This window comes from Miscanthus floridulus, chromosome 18, assembly GCF_019320115.1.
Source record: "Miscanthus floridulus cultivar M001 chromosome 18, ASM1932011v1, whole genome shotgun sequence".
In the NCBI taxonomy this organism is placed as follows: Eukaryota; Viridiplantae; Streptophyta; class Magnoliopsida; order Poales; family Poaceae; genus Miscanthus; species Miscanthus floridulus.
Window position 1 is genome coordinate 17,546,809 of NC_089597.1, and position 19,444 is coordinate 17,566,252.

Below are 19,444 nucleotides of genomic sequence, written 5' to 3' on the forward strand. Positions count from 1 at the left end.
CACTGTTAAAATCACGGCCACCTTGCCAAATCTTTGAACTTTTTTTTTTGATACGCCAAATGTTTGAATCTATTAATAACCTGTGACTTTTGGTCACTCATGCAGCAGTGTCAAAGGCCTGAGCCTGAGCCTGACCCTGTTGCCCCTTGCCAGTTCACGCGTGCCATGCATGACTAGCTCCCATCGCGTGTCAAACTCACAGTAGTGGTTGTGGTTGGTAACTCTTTTCGTTTCAAGAAGTTTTTTTCAGTAGCACACAGATAATGCCGAAGCTAGCTAGTAAGTAGTAACCCACATCATTCATCACATCACAGTATGATAATCCCTGGGTTGGGTTGGGGACTTGGGGTTCTGTAACCTTGACCTGCACGTGGTTAGGGTGATGAAAAGCTAACCCCCCCTGATATAGCACTGGCTGGCGACGTGGCAAGCACAGGAACCAGTGAAGTTAGTCCCATGCACATTTATGCTACGTCTGTCTGCAGGCTAGGAGCAGAGAGGATAGCAGAGCAGAGCGTGGTCCCCTGATAGCAGAGAACGAGGAGCTGAACGGCAACGGCATCTATCCTGAAAACTGCAATCCACTGCACCGCCCAGCGCGCACACAACAAATGGGCTCCGCCGCTGCTCCGAAACCACGTCCGCGCCCGCCCGCCGCTTCTCGCCCCGTCCGCCGATAGTTTGGGGTCCTCATATGCCGGCATGCCGCCTATAAATCCTCGGCCTCCCCTGCATCTGGCAACACATCCATCGTCCTCGTCCTCGCTCGCTCCTCAGTGCCACTCACTACTTCACTGGCTCACTGCTAACAGAGCTAGCTCCTTCGCCATTTCACTAGCTTTCCTTTGCTATTGCATGTCTGCTACTGCAAAGACCAGAGAGATGTCGACGGTGAGCCGTGCATCCCTTGACCAGAAGCGTGCCCTCTCCAAGCGCTGCTCGCGAGGTACGTAGGTGTACTGGTGTACATACTGCATAGTGCATAGATGGCCTCAAACAAGCTTGCCTCGAACTGATGCTTTTGTATCCACATGTCGTCTGCAGAGGCGACCCTTGCCGGAGCCAAGGCGGCAGCTGTGGCAACTATCGCCTCCGCGATTCCCACCGTGAGTTTCTTTCTATTCCATTCCATCATGCCCTAAATCTCAGCTCTTTTTTCCGTAGATTAATTAGATGCAGGGTAGCGCACGCGTAACAATCGAGAAACAACCCTGTACGTCTCTAACTTAATCGTTTTGCTGCGGTTCTTCAGGCTGGCGAGCGTGAGGATGCTGCCGTGGGCGAAGGCCAACATCAACCCCACCGGCCAGGCCCTCATCATCTCAACGGTTGCTGGGATGGCCTACTTCATCGCCGCCGACAAGAAGATCCTCTCGCTCGCGAGGCGGCACTCGTTTGAGGAAGCTCCTCAGCACCTCAGGAACACCTCCTTCCAGGGCACCGGTCGCCTGCACCCGGCTTTCTTCAGGCCATGAGCCCATGAGACATCCATCGACCTACCTCTTCGTCAGTATATGCACCACATGCCGTCGATGTTTCACCAAAAAAAAAAAAAGATGCCGTCGATGACTGAATAATAAACTGCTAGCTAGGCTGACGCTCTAGTCGCGCACTAATCATCATCCATGTACTAGTAATATTACTCCAGTAGTACGTACTATATATCGTTGTAATTACTTTGTACTTTTGGTGGGCAATTCAGAATGAATGCAAATTTAATTTCTGTTCCTAATTAACCAACTTTATGTGCTATTTTTCTGATAAAAAATCATCTTCATATCAGTAGTGGCCATAGCCATATACATTGCCGTTGCAGAAAGAAAAAGATGGTGTACTATTTTTACCATCTCTGACCGGAGAGCCTTGACAAAACCTCTACATAATCCTCACGAAACACGATATTCTATCATAAAAGAGTGTAACAAAAATGTTGGTATATACGTACATATATTTTCTAAAATTTTTACTCTTTACCTTTTCCAGTCCTAGGACTGGAAAGCCGAAACGGGTCACTGATCTGCGTATACGGCACGTGCTTGGAGCAGTGACAGTGGCTTGTTAATTTAGTTGTTGACGTGTGTCCGGAATCCATGCACCGTGTCAAACTTACACTGGTTTACTAATACTGTAACAATTAATTAATAATTCATGTGCGAAGGAACTTAAGCCTCATGGAGCCTCAGCGGCTCAGCTAGTAGTTTTGTGAGATTGTCCTTTTGCATTATCGCTAGCCCAGTAGCCAGCCTATCCAGTAGAATGGCAAAAGGCATCGTCCGTTGTCTGAATCTTGGTTGAAATTAGCTGAAAATATTATTCTGGTTGAATTGTTGTGAGAAAAATACTATTCTGGTTGAATTGTTGTGAGAAAAAAATACTATTCCAATTAAAAAAACAAGCCGAACAAATTGAATATAGGGTAAGCTGAACGGGACGTGTATGCCATGCATAGCACACTAGTTGCATTTATACCATGAGTTCAGATATGCAGCGAAACAAAATTGGAAGGAGTTTAGGTCTAGCTCTGTTGTCAATAAAAGTAGCTTACGGCCTGTTTAGTTCCTAAAAATTTTTACGCAGTACCCATTACATTGAATCTTACGGTACATGCGTGGAGTACTAAATGTAGATAAAAAAAACTAATTACACAGTTGGGTAAGAAATCGTGAGACAAAACTTTCGAACCTAATTAGTCCATAATTAGACACTAATTGCTAAATACAAACGAAAATACTACGGTAGCCAAAATTCAAAATTTTTTTCATCTAAACGCGCCCTTAGATATAGACACTGGTACAGCCGGATTGGATTGGATCTGAAAATTGGAGACAGTGGAGAATAAGCTATCGATGCCGTACACGTACTACTTGAGTGAGTGGGGGCGCAAAAGCTCGCAGCAGAAAGGCAAAGTAGCCCACAGACCAAGACGCCACGGCGTCGGTGGTCTCCACATCCGAAAACTGGGAACGCCACCAAAAACCGCTCACTTCCAGTTCCGCATATACTACGGCTTGTTTAGTTTTAGGATGTAAACTTCTGAGTTGTCACATTGGGTGTCAGGGTCATATACGGTGTTCGAAATACTAATGAAAAAACTAAATTATAGAATCTGTCAGTAAACCATGAGATGAATTTACTAAGGTTAATTAATTCATCATTAGTATATGTGTACTGTAGTACTTTATTGTCAAATCATAATCCTAATTAGGGTTAAAAGATTCGTCTTGTAAAGTAGTCGTAATCTGTGTAATTAGTTATTTTTTTACAATGTTGCTTTGGGAAGTGTGCTCAACCAGTCTACGCCGACATTGTCATCTTCATCGGGCGAAGGCAAGGCGCATGTGTTGGCGTGAGTGCAACTACTGAGGCTGAGGAGACCAACTTTGGAGATGGTGGGAGGCGGGAGTAGAAACTCCGCCACAACAGTGGAGACGGGGGACTGACGCCGTGTTGGCAGCTGACAGGGCGTGGGGCAAACATTCATCCTCTCCGCCTCTCTGTTAGGGCATGTACAACCCACAAACAAGAGGCCGTCTGTAAGCGTATCAAATTTATCATATAGACCGGTAAAAAGACAGATTATACAACTCATAGCCTATTTCATTGTCTACATACTGTTTAATGTTTTGCACGTAAGCAATGATCAATGATAAATAAATATTTGTACACTATTGTGTTGCTATTTGATAGAAAATGTATATCGCATAAATAAGAGCAACGTGATTACAACAATTTCTCCCGTAGCTCCTCTCTCACTCTCTTACATGTGGACCCATCACCCATGGTCCATGAACCCAGTTCATATGCTGTTCCAATGACTCCTGTCTCATCCGTTTTTCTCGGGGCTTCTCTATCTCTCATCTTTTCGCTGTGTGGTAGCCAGCCAAGCCCATGTGCTGCAAGCTTCTCTCCTTCTTCCTTTTGCTTCTTGACCAAAACCACGACGACGGCGGCAGAGTAGGGCGGGTCGCGCGTGTCGGCCCGGTGTGGCTTACGCTGGGCGGGCGACAGCGGCGCGTGCAGGGTGGCCGGCGGTGGCTAGCTGTGGCGGAGCAGGGCGGCCGGTGGTGACACGCGCGCGGCTGCCACCTAGCTGGAGCAGGGCGTCGCAACAGCGGTTCGCGCGCAGCGGCCGTGGCTCAAGCTTTGATTAATCTCGCGCCGCATCAGATCAAGTCTTGGCGACGAAGCCTGTACAGCGCGGCTGTCCTCGTCGCTTCGAGTCTTGGAGCACGAGCCGTACTCGTCGTCTCACGACACGACGGGCTCGGCCTCCTCCCGGCTCGCGAGGGACCTTTGCACAAAAAACACCACACGGCAGAAAGGCTAAAAAGACGCGCTGTACATGCCCTCAGTAGTTTGGATGTCATGAGGATGATTCCGTGGCAAGAGAATGGGCCCTCAAGATTAACTATCTAAATAGGTCTATTGGTCGATCAATAATGAACATTTCATGCTTTTAGCTTGTAAAAGCAGGATTTAAGGACCACATGTAAACCATCACATAAGGAAAAATAAAAGTAAAACAAAAGGCACCATAGGTGAACAAACACACGGAGCATAATGTACTTAATAATAGCCTAGAGATGGTAGCATTGCAAAAGGATATAATGACATATACAAACATTCCATTGTAGAGTGCCAACATACTACGCCATTCACAGAAGAAATTTACTAATAATATGAGTTCTGCCATATGATGCAGGTAAGTATAACACAATCACCGATTATGACTTATGAGTCACACATAGCCTTGGTCTTATGGTGCTGGTAAGTATAACCAGTTAACCACCTCTTGCCCACATAAGTGATAACATGCAGAATTCCACATGTCTTGGGTACGGAGAAGCTTGACAAGGCTCAACACTATACACGAATGATTGATTATAGACCAATCTTCATTCTTTTTTTTTTGAAGGAAGAAAGAATATCAAGGATTACGTGAAACCGAGCAACCAGACCACCTTCCATGCACGGCGCCACAATGGTGCATGCAAACAGGAATCATGCATGTGCAATCAAGAAGGAAGCCATGCAACCAATCAAGAAGAAAACTGCCATCATCAAAGACCACACCAACCACAAGCGGCACGTTAGCATGGCTCATCAATATCTTCTCTCATCACGTCTAAAAAGACTAAAAAGTGGACACCGTTTAGATGCGAACAATCCAACGTCGGGTCGTCGGTTTGCCTACGTGTGATCCCACGCTCATTATCCCACCCGGTGTCGTCACCCCCCACAATGGCCCACACGGCGCTTCTTCCCTAAAAATACCACTCCACAGTGAGAATCATGTGATCACGTCTCATCATATGCCACTAATAGACGGAAACCTACGGCCAAACGGCGTCCACCAGTCGTAAGCGCTTGTGAAAAAAAATCTCAAATTGCCTGGCCGAATAAGAAGAAGGGGAAACAGACGTCCATCTGGGCGTAATTAACGCTCGTGAAAAAAAATCTCACAGTCTCTGGCCGGCCAAATAGGAAGGGAAGAAACGGACGTCCATCCGGCGTAATTAAGACTTGCGAAAAAATACGTTACTTCTCTTTCCTAAAATCACATTACATGCAAGCCTAGATTTTCATATTCTCTCCTCCTTCTCTCTTTCCTTGTACGACAACCGCACAAAAGAGAGGCAGACGAGATCAGACGCCATATCCTGCTTCCCCACCCCACCACGAACCATCGTCGCTCTGGCCGTCATCGATCATCGTAGTGGATCGATCATCGCGCAAGCCGCCGTTCAAGCTCGTCCTGCCCGTGGAAGAAAGGAAAGGAACAGCGTCCAGCGGCCAACCGGACAGCTAGCGTGCGTGATGAGGACATGGCACCTTTGGATACGAACAATGATTATAAGGTGCGCTCATTCCTATATTTGCATAGTGGCTTTGGTTATAATTCACTTGGTTCCACATGTACATGTCACTATTTGATTGTAGGTTCAAATGTGTTTCATAATGGAAGTTCATCAAAGTTCAACTTTCGGTTCATCGGCAGCCCGATAGTGCCTCATTGGGAAGGCCATAACTCATCCATCCGGAGTGCGATCGAGGTCAATGAGCACTTGATGGAAAGCTTGTTTGATAAGATTTCAAATAGATCTGGTCCCATCTCAATATCATGTCGGCAAGGCCTCCAAATCACCAATATATTCTGTCGCTATTTCTGGTGGGAGCTACACTATCATCATGGGCTTGTTAGACATCCTTGGGACCTAGGCCCAAGTTAGAGCACGCCCCAAGAAGATGGAGAACAACTAAGAGATGGCCTTGGACGTCCTCCTCCTTGGCCACCACCTTAGGAGGCCAGCAAGGACGTCCAAGCCAAGCCAGAGGCCCAGTCCAATCCGAGTTCGAGTCTGCCTCGGCCGTCAGGACCAGTCTGCAATAAAACGGACACCCAGGACGCATCCGGACTCTGTTTTCGATGATCCACATATGGATGGAAAGATAATTTGATAAGGAAGCCAATCCAAGTGGTTTCACATTAAAAGCTCTTCAGAATCAATAGGAATCGTCGAAACAAGTCAGCGTCCAGAATCTGTTAGGGTGCTGCGACACCTTCTTTTGAGCCGTTGGGCCTTGTAACGTGTTGGGACACCTTTAGGACGTGAAGAGGGATCCTTGATGTCCTTTAGGCTATATAATCAGTAGCCACCACCTACTTTAGGGTTTGGGTTTTGCTTAGATTATTCTGTCAAGAAATAGTTTCGCCGTTCATCGGTTTGTGAGACCCCAACTCATGAGATTAATCATTCATCTGCAATTTGGTTGCTTTCTTTCTTGTTCTTGCTTGTGTTCTTCATTGCGCAGGCAGGGATTAACCTTCTTGGCGAGGTCAACCTGGTCCGTGACTTGGTTGATAACCAGAGGAGCTGTGGTGCTAAGATTGTAGGGTTCGATCTTTCGATCTGAAGCCGGATCGGTGTGTCGCTCTCCGAACAAATCGTTGTTTATCTTGAACCTGACGGAAGATCGGGATCCCCGTCTCCATTAAGTGGTATCAGAGCTAAGGTATACCATCAGGTTCACTTTTATTCCCTAGTTTGAGAGTTTCGCATTCGTCATATAGTCCAGTGCCATACTTTATTTCCTATCCTAGAACCTTTCGCGCCATAGCCTTTGCATATTTCAATTTCAGATTCCGTTGTTGAGTTTGTGTCCTAGGTCAAAGTCTTGTTGCTGGTTTAGATTGTGTTCTTTTCTAGTTTGTGTTGATCCCTCCACCCGCCGCTATTCCGTATCACCATCAGTTTACAACTTGTGTCCACTAAAACCCTTATTCGAGCAGCTTCCTTAAAACAGTCATAACTTTTGCATCCGAACTCGAAACGGGGAAAATTTTATATCTACGGAGAACGCCAGAAAATTTTAGATCTATTTCATCCCAGCGTTGCTGGGTTTGCAAAAATTAGATTTGCGAAATTCGATTAGGAAAATTAAGTTTCTGGGCCCACAAGTTTTGGTATGCTTTTTAGAGCACAGTTCTAATTTTCTATAGGCCACATCTTTTATTCAGTTGAGCTTAATTTTTTTGTGGTTTATTCTTGTGTGCTCCTTGCTGAGAAAAAAATATCAAAAGAGCAAAAGCAAGAAAAAAAGATTGGACAAAAAAATAAAAAAAATAGTAAAAGAGAATAGAAGATATCGAAAAGGAGCATATAAGGGACACTCAATAGCTCTATTGTTTGTGGTACCTTTTGCCTTGTTCATATCCGTTGCTACCTTTAATACTTGTTTCCTTTCATCCTTGTTTCCTCTCTTGTTTATCACAACTGGTGATAGGAACACCTATAGGCCAGCAACTAGGACAAGTGCTCTGGACATTTATTCAATATTGCTGTCTGTCACTGACTTGTGTGCCACATATACATATTTGTTCTTTTGTGTGCCTCCCAAGCTCCACATATACTTCAGATCGGTACAGAAAAAGACCCTTGCAATCTTGGTGTCACACCCTCATAGGTATCACATACCAGCCACCGGTTGTACCGTCCACTTCTTTGCGTTGGTAAGAACCTTGTAAGAGCTTGATAAGGTGTTTCCTTTTGCTATGATCTTGAGAGGCAGCACCACTCCACCTGCGTAGTAGGATTATTAGGGATAACCTTCACTGTTTGTTCCTTGTTTTTGTGTTTACAATGACAGGTTGTTCGTATCCACCGACTTATGATGGTATAGATGCTGATGAGTACATGGAGTGTAAAATTGCTATCGATAACATATTTGCTACTCGCCTTATGTGTCCAAGGAGGAAGATAAAAAATGCAGCTAGTCTTTAGATCCTTCTGATAAGCCTCAAACTTGGAATGATATGAAACTTCTTATACGAGAAACTTTTGTTAATCCACCTCCTGTTTTGACTTCATATGATGAGGTGCACCATTTAGAGGAAGAGTCGGTTGTTATTCCTCCTGCTGTGCCTAACCTTTTGTAGGACAATGTAGAAAAGAGCAAGGATGACGTGACAGAAAATGAGAAGCTCACAGCCTCATGTGAAAATTCAGAACCATCAACTATTACCCCTGCTGAACATGAGAGCAAAGGTAATGCCCATGATGCTAACCTCATAGAAGGTGAGAGTTCTCTTGATGTGCTGAATTTTTCCACCAATCATGCTATGATAGAGCAAATTTTAGTGAAGCATTCGCTTGATTTACCTTTGTCACAAGATGATTTGCTTGATGTTTCTTGTGACAAAGATGACTTGCATGATGATATTTATGTTATACCCCTGCAATCATTGAAGAATGATCACGCTATATGTGTGCTGAAAATGAGCACTTATGCTGAAAATAGACTTGTTATTCATAATGCTAGTGAAGTTGATGAGCTGAAATTGTTGTCTTCTTTAAATACTTTGGGTTACATTAAATTTGATGTTCCGTGTAATCTTAGTTCTTTAGAGGAGAAACTTTATGCATATGCTGATTTGCCATGGTTCTCTAGACATACATATCATTTTATTGGAAAATATAATTGTAAAGGAGAGTATATGGTGCATCGTGTCTATATTTGTTCAAATCTGAAATCTCCTTATATTGTGCAAAAGTATGATCAACCAAAGGATTGCAATTACTATAATCTTGTCATGTCAAGTTCCCCTAGTTTTGTTATAAAGAAACATGTTAAATTTCAAGAAGAGGAGCAATGTTGGCTACTACCGACAACTTGTCCACCAGCTAAGCTCAAACCGAGGACGGTTTGTTGTCAAGAAGGGGAGGATGATGAGGACATGGCACCTTTGGATACGAACAATGATTATAAGGTGCGCTCATTCCTACATTTGCATAGTGGCTTTGGTTATAATTCACTTGGTTCCACATGTACATGTCACTATTTGATTGTAGGTTCAAATGTGTTTCATAATGGAAGTTCATCAAAGTTCAACTTTCGGTTCGTCGGCAGCCCGATAGTGCCTCATTGGGAAGGCCATAACTCATCCATCCGGAGTGCGATCGAGGTCAATGAGCACTTGATGGAAAGCTTGTTTGATAAGATTTCAAATAGATTTGGTCCCATCTCAATATCATATCGGCAAGGCCTCCAAATCACCAATATATTCTGTCGCTATTTCTAGCGGAAGCTACACTATCGTCATGGGCTTGTTAGACATCCTTGGGACCTAGGCCCAAGTTGGAGCACGCCCCAAGATGGTGGAGAACAACTAAGAGATGGCCTTGGACGTCCTCCTCCTTGGCCACCACCTTAGGAGGCCAGCAAGGACGTCCAAGCCAAGCTAGAGGCCTAGTCCAATCCGAGTTTGAGTCTGCCTCGGCTGTCAGGACTAGTCTGTAATAAAACGGACACCCAGGACGCATCTGGACTCCGTTTTCGATGATCCACATATGGATGGAAAGATAATTTGATAAGGAAGCCAATCCAAGTGGTTTCACATTAAAATCTCTTCAGAATCAACGGGAATCGTCGAAACAAGTTAGCGTCCAGAATCTGTCAGGGTGCTGCGACACCTTCTTTTGGGCCGTTGGGCCTTGTAACGTGTTGGGACACCTTTAGGACGTGAAGAGGGATCCTTGGATGTCCTTTAGGCTATATAATCAGTAGCCACCACCTACTTTAGGGTTTGGGTTTTGCTTAGATTATTCTGTCAAGAAACAGTTTCGCCGTTCATCGGTTTGTGAGACCCCAACTCGTGAGATTAATCATTCATCTGCAATTTGGTTGCTTTCTTTCTTGTTCTTGCTTGTGTTCTTCGTTGCGCAGGCAGGGATTAGCCTTCTTGGCGAGGTCAACCTGGTCCGTGACTTGGTTGATAACTAGAGGAGCTGTGGTGCTAAGATTGTAGGGTTCGATCTTTTGATCTGAAGCCGGATTAGTGTGTCATTCTCTGCCACAACGATAGTTACCATCACCTGATGGAAGATCAGGATCCCCGTCTCCATTAAGAATGAACTTTCGGTATGAAACACATTTGAACCTACAATCAAATAGTGACATGTACATGTGGAACCAAGTGAATTATAACCAAAGCCACTATACAAATATAGGAATGAGCGCACCTTATAATCATTGTTCGTATCCAAAGGTGCCATGTCCTCATCAGTGCGTCTCCGCCAGGCCCTCCCCACCGGGTCACCGTCGTCAAAGGATCAGTACGTCTCCGCCAGCGTCTTCCACCGTTGTTGCCCTCTTGGTAGGGCAAAGTCCACTGTCCTCGTCAGTTTGACAGTTTGGCCACCGCACCCATCGATCTCGGTAGTACTAGGCGTAACCGTGCATAACCCCGCCTACTGCATCATCACCCAAGTATATATGTCTCCAAAACTTTCGTGGCCAATCGTCACTTGGTTAGTATTCAGGTTGCTTCTCTAGCTTTCAAGTGCAATTCCTGTTTGGACGTTCCCTATAATATTCAGGTTGCTTCTCCCGCTTTCAATTTTTTTTTGAGGCCTCCATTTAGGTTCTATGTCATCCAACTAAACAAGCCAGTTACGAGCAAGTACCACAATACAAATTTATATTTTTATTTATGATAATTAATGTTACTTTAGCTTTAAACAATAATTGTTTATATGCAGGGCCATACTTTCATAAACAGGACAGCTGCAGGTGACATATTAAGATCGAGTTTTGTCCTGGCAGTTTGTAATAAGATTGTTTTGATTTCTTCAAAAAATAAGATTATTTCGATTTTATGCTAAAACTTAAATTATATTTTAATTGTTCACGCATCATGAAGACGAATTTACAAAAAATAAATGTTCTGAACATCTCTTAAATTACATTTTAATTGTTCATGCATCATGCTTATGTCGACCTTGTGCATGCTAGAGCTTTGGCCAGCAGATGGCAGGGCAGTAGCTATAGGAATTAAAATGCTCTATTTAATTATTCTTTGTAATACAATTTGCTTGATCATAAGGCATAAGAGCAGGAGAGCATAGCAGTTCTGTTTTAGTTCAGTAGTTGAGTCATCTTGCGAACAGAAGCATAGTGCAATTTATTCATGATTCAAATTCTGTGTTTTTGGAGCTTCCTAGAATTTTCGTTATGGATCCACATATAGTTTTCGTGTTGCAGAGGTTGTACTACTGGGAGCAAGAATGCCGCAATAGCTGGTATTGTTGTGGCGGTTCCCACGGTGTGTAACTGTTTTAGTGTTATTAGTAGTATATATTTAGTTTGTGTGGACTTCCTACCAATAAGTTAATGAACATGCTTAAGAGAGGGTATATCATCATTTTGTTTTCTTTTGGGGAAATATATGCATCATTTTGGTATTTAGATCAAGCAGTGGCGATCCAGGTCCGAATGGCCACGCTAGGCTGGCGGGCGCAAACTTCGTGGCACTCGCGTCCGCCCGGTAACGCAGCACTCGCGCATCCTCCTCTCCGGCATCGTCTCCCTCCCTCCACCGCCGCAACCGCTGGGACACGCAAAGGTGCGATCTTAACACCGGATTCGGCTCCCCTCGCGCCATTGGTCCCCAAAGGCATCGCCTTTGCTTTGATCTGTGGTTTTGTGTGGTCATAGGTTGCTTGTGATCTCTTCTCTAGGGGTGGTTTCCTGGCCGGTTACTGACTTAATGTTGTGGGGCCAGAAGTGGATCGCTAGGCTGTAGTTCTTGCCGCCGTGGAACGCCAAATCTAGAGCCTAGAGGAGAGTGGAGGCCTCCGCGCCTCGTCGATTTCCGGTCAAGGGTATCCATGCAGAATGAGCTGTACTTTGATCAGCTTCATAGCAAGTGGCGATTTTAAGTAGTTAATACCTTATTGCCAGATATATTTTAATCTACCTAGGTAGTGGGGAAATAATAAAGGACACAGGAATACCTTCATATTTTAAGTTTTTCTTTTGCATAATACTATATAAAACTTGACTGTGAACAGATGCCATGGCAGCTTAGGAAGCCGTCTACAGGGACCATCTCCTATTCCAGAGTCACTGAAAAATGTTCAAGTTACAAAAAATAGAAAGAGATGCTTCTTATTTGACTACAGTGTCTATCCCTTCTTCTATATACAACACCAAATTCTGAAATCTAAATTGCATTGAAATTTTGCTTGCCTCCTGTAACTACTTGTGCTCTAGAAAGGGTGAGTAGCTTTGTTGCAATTTCATGATCTGTGACTTCTTAAGTATGATAATCCCATTATAGTATGCTAGAATTATAGTCTATTCGTTACAAGTCTTTTATATTAAATTAAATAATTGTCGACATCTCATTGAGTTACTAATGGAACAATGTTTCAAAGCCGCAAAGGCATACTAAACTGGATCATAATTCAATACTAGGGGCATATGGTTGAAGTCATGTTATGTTATTATCTAAAATATGAAGAAGGGTGACCTTGGTATACCAGTCCTGTATGAAGTAAACTGGTAATTCATGGAGACGGTTAGTTTTAAAAGGTTGATGAATCAATTAACCTTGTTATAGTGATATGAACTTTTATGTGCGTATGCACAAATGTACAATACTATAAATACATACCTTTATGATTGCAAACCATCGATGAGAGTTTTAGCCATGCACAAGATTCAATTTGTAATATTGAACATCATGTTCGCATTATCGTTTTTTTAACAATACAACACATTCATGCTCAAATTATTAGGACATTATTTATCCTGTTGCAACACATGGAAAGGTCTATACAGTAGAGTTGGTGATCTTACGACGCCACGCTCTCCGTGAGAGTGTTAATTTCACGAACTTTACTTTTTGGATTAAATATTACTTTAACGTCGGTATTTAATTTCACAGTATTGTTATCTTATCGTGCGATCCGTGTGTTTTTAGTACAAAAGTTATGCTAATTTCATAAAATTTGTTTTTTGGATTAAATGTCATTTTAACGTCGGTATTTAATTTCACAGTATTGTTATCTTATCGTGCGATCTATGTGTTTTTATACAAAAGTTTAGATATTTCGTAGCAACGCACGAGCACGCTACCTGGTATAATATAAATCTGAGTGGCTCTTTTTTCCGTAGATTCATTAGATGCAGGGTGGCGCACGCGGCACGCGCAGTCGCGAAACTGCCCTATCTCTAACTTAATCGTTTTGCTGCGGTTGTTCAGCTGGCGAGCGTTAGGATGCTGCCGTGGGCGAAGGCCAACATCAACCCCACTGGTCAGGCACCACCAGATGTCGTCGATGTCTGAATAATAAGCTGCTCGGCTGATGCTCTAGTCGTGCACTAATCATCATCGATGTACTGGTAGCAATACTCCAATACTATACACTGTAGTATATAGCGTTGTAATTACTTTGTACTGTTGGTGCTTAATTCAGAATGGATGCATGCAAATTTAATTTCTGATACTAGCAGTTAGGCAACTTTATGTGCTATTTTCTTGTAAAGAAATCGTCTTCATATCAACAGTGCCCATATACATTGTCTTTGCAGCCAAAAAAAAGTGATGAACTATTTTACTATGACAATGATAGCCACTTGATCTACTTCCATTTTCTAAGAAATTGCCCAGAATACCATTAATCAAAACAACATAGCATAATCCCTAAATTCGCATCTAGATTACCCATTTTATCCACTTTAACTTACCAACATATTATATTATAAAAAAGAGTAATAAAAATGTAGGCATGTGAGCATGTCTATATTTGTAAATTACACACATTTCTTCTGCTATTAATAATAATATAACATGTGAGCACCCCAAAACTAAGGACACGCCACCAACCAGCGTCGTTAGAAAAGACTTAGATTCTAATTAACCTTTGCCATGACCTGGTGAACAACGATTATGACTATAGGACTCGAAAGTCCGAACTCAGAACTCTTGAATTGAAAAGGAGTTTCGGTTTAGCTCTGTTGTGAATAAAACTAGTTTGGATGCATGAATACTTAAATATATAGTACGGTAGTACTACCGGATGAAGATCATACTAGGTGTAATAGGATTGGATCTGAAAATCGCAGGAGACAGCCGATGATAAGCTATCCATGCCGTACACGTACTACTGGAGTGTGTGGGGGCGCAAAAGCTCGCAACGGAAAGGCAAAGCAGCAGGCAGCAGGCAGCAGTATATATATTGCGGGGAATTCCTCGCGTGCCATTAAAAAAGACTGTAATACCCTATATGTCTTTAAAAAAGTTTAGCGGTCTTCAGCACCACTGCTTTAACTTTTTTTTCCCTCCATACCACTGCCGTCAGTTTGGATTCTAACGTCGTCAAACTACAGGTGTGAAAAGACGAAAATACCCTTAAGTCTAAATATGTTATTAATTTTTTTGAGCATCTTAACGACTTCAAATGAAAAAACTCAAAACTAGAAAGTTGTAGATCTCGTCGAGATCTATAATTTTCATATAAAAATTATTTTCATTTAATTCCGCAAAAAAATATGATTTGATATTATTAATATATTTTAGAAAAATCATATCATTTTTTGCGGAATTAAATGAAGATAATTTTTACATGAAAATTATAGATCTCGACGAGATCTACAACTTTCTAGTTTTGAGTTTTTTCATCTGAAGTCGTTAAGATGCTCAAAAAAAATAATGACATATTTAGACTTAAGGGTATTTTTGTCTTTTCACACCTGCAGTTTGACGGCGTTAGAGCTCAAACTGGCGACAGTGGCATGGAGGGCACAAAAAAGTTGAACCAGTGGCGCTGAAGACCGCTGAACTTTTTCAGGGGCACACAGAGTATTACGTTCTTTTTTAATGGCACATAAGGAATTCCCCTTATATATGGCCATGCAATCCGATCCCATCAGCCTAGCCCGAGGCCTATTTTTTTTGGCCCAGCCCAAATACGGCCCGACCCGGTGGCTAGCGGTCCCGGGCTAGTCCGGCACGGAGGAGCAGGCTGTGCCTAAACCTTATCCTAGGCACGTGGACCAACACGACACGGCCTGCTACAGAACAAGCAGTCCGATGACGGCCCTGCCAGCCGGCTTGCTAAGAGCCCCCAGCCGGTCCGGCCAGCCCCTACCTCTCTCCCTGCCTCTGTCGAGACGCCACGGGGTCGGTGGTCTCCGTAGTCTCTCGCACCTGCCCTGCCCAGCCGAAAACTGGGAGCGCCACCCTGATTTCCAACCATAAAAATAAAAATGCTCACTTCCAGTTCCACCGCGGCAGTCATGCATGCAGCTGCATGCCCGTCTTGTTTTGAGGAGACTTGTTTTGATCCTTCACTCCATCCATCAGTGCACTAGCACACGGATGCCGGCCAACTTAGAGCCTGGTTAAGTTTTCTCTGGGTTTGAGCACTGCGCACATGATTATGCATGGGACTTGGGCATCTAACAGGCACAGTAATTCAGTTTAAACTACTAGTCTTGTTTCTTGCACGCATTTGTTTTCGGTTTCTCTGTACTCTGGACGGTGATGACAAGTACTCGTACTGGAAGCACTAAACTAAGTGCTGGAATCCCATGATACATGCACGCCACCATCTAAAGCTACGAGTGGATAGCAAAGAGGCACCACAAACACATGGGTTTCGCCCAAAACCAGGTTCTTGCCCGCCCTTCTACCATCTCCCTGTTCGGCTGTTCGGCATCCGACCGCCGAGGCTAGCTCCTACAAATTCTCAGCCTCACTTGCACAAGCCCTGCAACTCGCAACCCATCGCCGCTTCGTTCGATGGAAGGGCTAGCGCCGGGACGTCCGGACGTAACACACCCACGCCCACATAGAAACCCGAAAGCATCTATGCCCCTAGTTGGGTTTCGATGATTAATGACGACACGATATTACTATGACTAACGTGTGTTTTGCAGAAGCAATTTGAGTTAGGTCATGATAATAACAATTGATTGGGCAATCATGGTTGTCATGCCCCTGTCGATGGAAATTATTTCGGTTTTCAAAGGATGGACGACAAGGTTAAGGGCGGACTAGTTCTAAGTGTCGTTTGGTGACGGAGAGACACTTAGAATAGTTTAGGATTTTATTTTTCCTTTGACCGTACTATTAAGGGGGTATGGACTAGTAGCTTGACCTAGGTAAGTCTAGTGAGTTATGTGTGGTGCACACTTGTCAAACCTAGCACTAGGTAGCTCAGAAATAGCCCTAAGATCAACTGGAGTAAACTTCATTCACAAAGGATTTCGAGTTGGAAGTGAATGGAGGGTCAAATGATTGACCGGACGCTGGTCTGGTTGTGACCGGACGTTGGAGGGTGAGTCTGGTCAGTTCATTTGATCAACTGCAGTCGTCTGGTACTAACCGGACGCTGAGTGGTAGTGCACCGGACGTTGGGTACCTGCGTCCGGTCAATTCCAAAGAGGTTCCAGAGAAGGTTTTTCTTGACCGGACGCGTCCGGTCAGTGCTGACCGGACGCTGGTCAGGATCCGGTACCTGACCGGACGCTGAACAGTGAAGTGACCGGACTCTGGGTGCCAGTATCCGGTCAACATCAGTAAGGTTCCAAAGAGCATTTTTTCGTGACCAGACGCGTCCGGTCAGTGCTGACCGGACGCTGGTCAGAGTCCAGTCAGAACTTAACGGCTCTTTCTGACACAGTGGCGGGTATAACTGACCGGAGCGTCCGGTCACCCTACAGAGTGATGACTCAGCCTCCAAATATTATGTTTTAAATGAGGGGGTATAAATACTTACTCCACTCGTCCATAGAAGGTCTCTTGCCTATTTATTCAGCTGAGAAACACCTTAAGAGTGTAAGGAAGAGTAAGAGCCTAGTGAGGTGATTGATATTTGAGAATCCAAGATTAAGGTCCTCATTAGTACAAGGAGAGTAGCAAGTGTGCATCCACCTAAAAACTCTAGTTTGGTTTTTGTGAATTGATAAAACCCTAAATGCTAACCTAGTTTATCAAGTGATCATGAGATAAGTAGCACATTTCAAGTGGTGAAGCAAATGAATATCATGACATGATGATGGTGATGCCATGGTGATGATCAAGTGCTTGGACTTGAAAAGAAAAAAGAAAAATAAAAGGCTCAAGGCAAAGGTATAAATGGTAGGAGCTATTTTATTTTGATGATCGAGACACTTAGTGAGTGTGATCACATTTAGGATCGATAGCCGTACTATTAAGAGGGGTGAAACTCGTATCAAAATGCTGTTATCAAAGTGCCACTAGATGTTCTAACTCATTGCGTATGCATTTAGGATCTAGTGGAGTGCTAACACCCTTGAAAATATTTGTGAAAAATATGCTAACACACATGTGCACAAGGTGATACACTTGGTGGTTGGCACATTTGAGCAAGGGTAAGAAACTTCACCGGTGGAGTGTCCGCCCGTAAAGTGTGGATAGTCCGACGGTGCCACCGGCGCCCTATACAGAAAAGACAGGATTTCACAAAGTGACTGGACGATGGGTCACTTTATGACCGGACGCTGGATGAGTGCGTCCGATCCTGCTGGCGTGGCAGTGCACAGAGGAGACTGTGTGTGACCGGACGTTGGGTGAGTCCAGTCGAGCATAACCGGACGTGTCCGGTCATGAGTGGAGGCTTACTGGAAGTGACCGGACGCTGGGGTCCTACGTCTGGTCATGATCTAACTGACGCGTCCGGTCACAGCTGGAACCTTACTGGAAGTGACCGGACGTTGGGGTCCTGCGTCCGGTCGTGGCATTGTGCTGCGTCCGGTCATCACTTGACCATTAGGATCGGGCGCTCAGTATTTGAAGAGAGGGATGACATGGCAGCCATCCATTGACCAGACGCTGGAAGGGTGCGTCCGGTCGATTTGACCGGAGCGTCCGGTCTCCCCGAGTTGTGCCCAGTGAAGGGATACAACAGCTCTATTTTGTGGGGGCTTCTATTTATGCCCCATGGCCGGCTCTAGCTCACTCTCTTGGCCATTTGCATTGACATAGCAACCTTGTGAGTTTAGCCAAAGCCCTCCCACTCATCTCCATCATAGATTCATCATCTTTGTGAGATTGGGAGTGAATCCAAGTACATTGCTTGAGTGTTTGTATCTAGAGGCACTTGATGTTCGTGTTTTGCTGTGGGATTCACTTGTTACTCTTGGTGGTTGCCACCACCTAGATGGCTTGGAGCAGCGAGGATCGTCAAGCGGAGGTTGGTGATTGTCTTCGGCTCCGATCGTGGTGATTGTGAGGGGTTCTTGACCTTTTCCCGGCGGAGAGCCAAAAGGTACTCTAGTGGATTGCTCGTGGCTTGTGTGATCCTCATCTTGTGTTGGTTGTGCGGCACGCTATTGAGGGTTTAGCGTGTGATGCCAATTAGCGCGTGATCCTCCAAGTGAGTGAATCACCACAACGAGGACTAGCTTGCTGGCAAGCAAGTGAACCTCGGTAAAAAATCATTGTGTTCATCATTTGATTCCAAGGTGATTGGTCTTCATTGGTATTCATTCTTGTGGTTGATTGGTTCACTCCTCGACACAGCGGTATAAACAACTTGCTCACTCTTTCTACATTACCGCAAACTAGTTGTCAAGCTCTTTAGTGTAGCTAGTTGTGAGAGCTTGTTAGTTTGGTTAGTATGTCTCTTTAGTTAGTCTTTGAGAGCACTAACTTAGTGTAGTGACTTAGCTATTGTACGGATAGAAACTATATAAACTAGAATTGTGGTAGATGGCTTGCATTTTTAGTAGGCTAGCGCAACACTTGCTTCGCCTCATAATTGTCTAACCGGTTTGCTAAGTGTTGTTGTAGAAATTTTTAATAGGCTATTCACCCCCCATCTAGTCATTAGGACCTTTCAAGTGGTATCAGAGCCGAGGTCACCGTGATTTGAGGCTTAACAACCTTTAGTGTAAAAATGGCTCAAATCAACAACACCAAGAAGCCACCCAAATTTGATGGCTCAAATTATCTCTATTGGAAAGCTAAGATGACAACTTATATCAAGTCAATCAATAGGAAGGTTTAGAAGATGGTAGAGACAAAGATTGAGATTGAAGATGAATAGGCTCCCACCGCCGTCGAAGAAATGCTACTTCAAAATAATGACATTGCTCTTAGTGACATCCATGATGCTTTGGATGAGAGAACTTT

At 44.0% G+C, this 19,444-nt stretch overlaps 1 protein-coding gene across 1 annotated transcript; it reads left to right on the forward strand.

The window, feature by feature from the left end:
* Positions 1 to 673: 673 nt before the first annotated feature.
* On the forward strand, positions 674 to 1,730 carry LOC136522399 (early nodulin-93-like). Its single transcript, XM_066516225.1, has 3 exons — positions 674 to 946; positions 1,045 to 1,106; positions 1,254 to 1,730. The coding sequence occupies exons 1-3, from the start codon at positions 703 to 705 to the stop codon at positions 1,473 to 1,475; spliced, it is 528 nt and encodes a 175-aa protein (XP_066372322.1). The 5' UTR covers positions 674 to 702; the 3' UTR covers positions 1,476 to 1,730.
* Positions 1,731 to 19,444: the final 17,714 nt, after the last annotated feature.

Coding starts and splice junctions, on each gene's coding strand:
- LOC136522399 (XM_066516225.1), top strand. CDS start 703: ATGCCGCCTATAAATCCTCGGCCTCCCCTGCATCTGGCAACACATCCA. Junction 947..1,044: donor CTCCAAGCGCTGCTCGCGAG/GTACGTAGGTGT, acceptor TGTCGTCTGCAG/AGGCGACCCTTGCCGGAGCC. Junction 1,107..1,253: donor TCGCCTCCGCGATTCCCACC/GTGAGTTTCTTT, acceptor CGGTTCTTCAGG/CTGGCGAGCGTGAGGATGCT.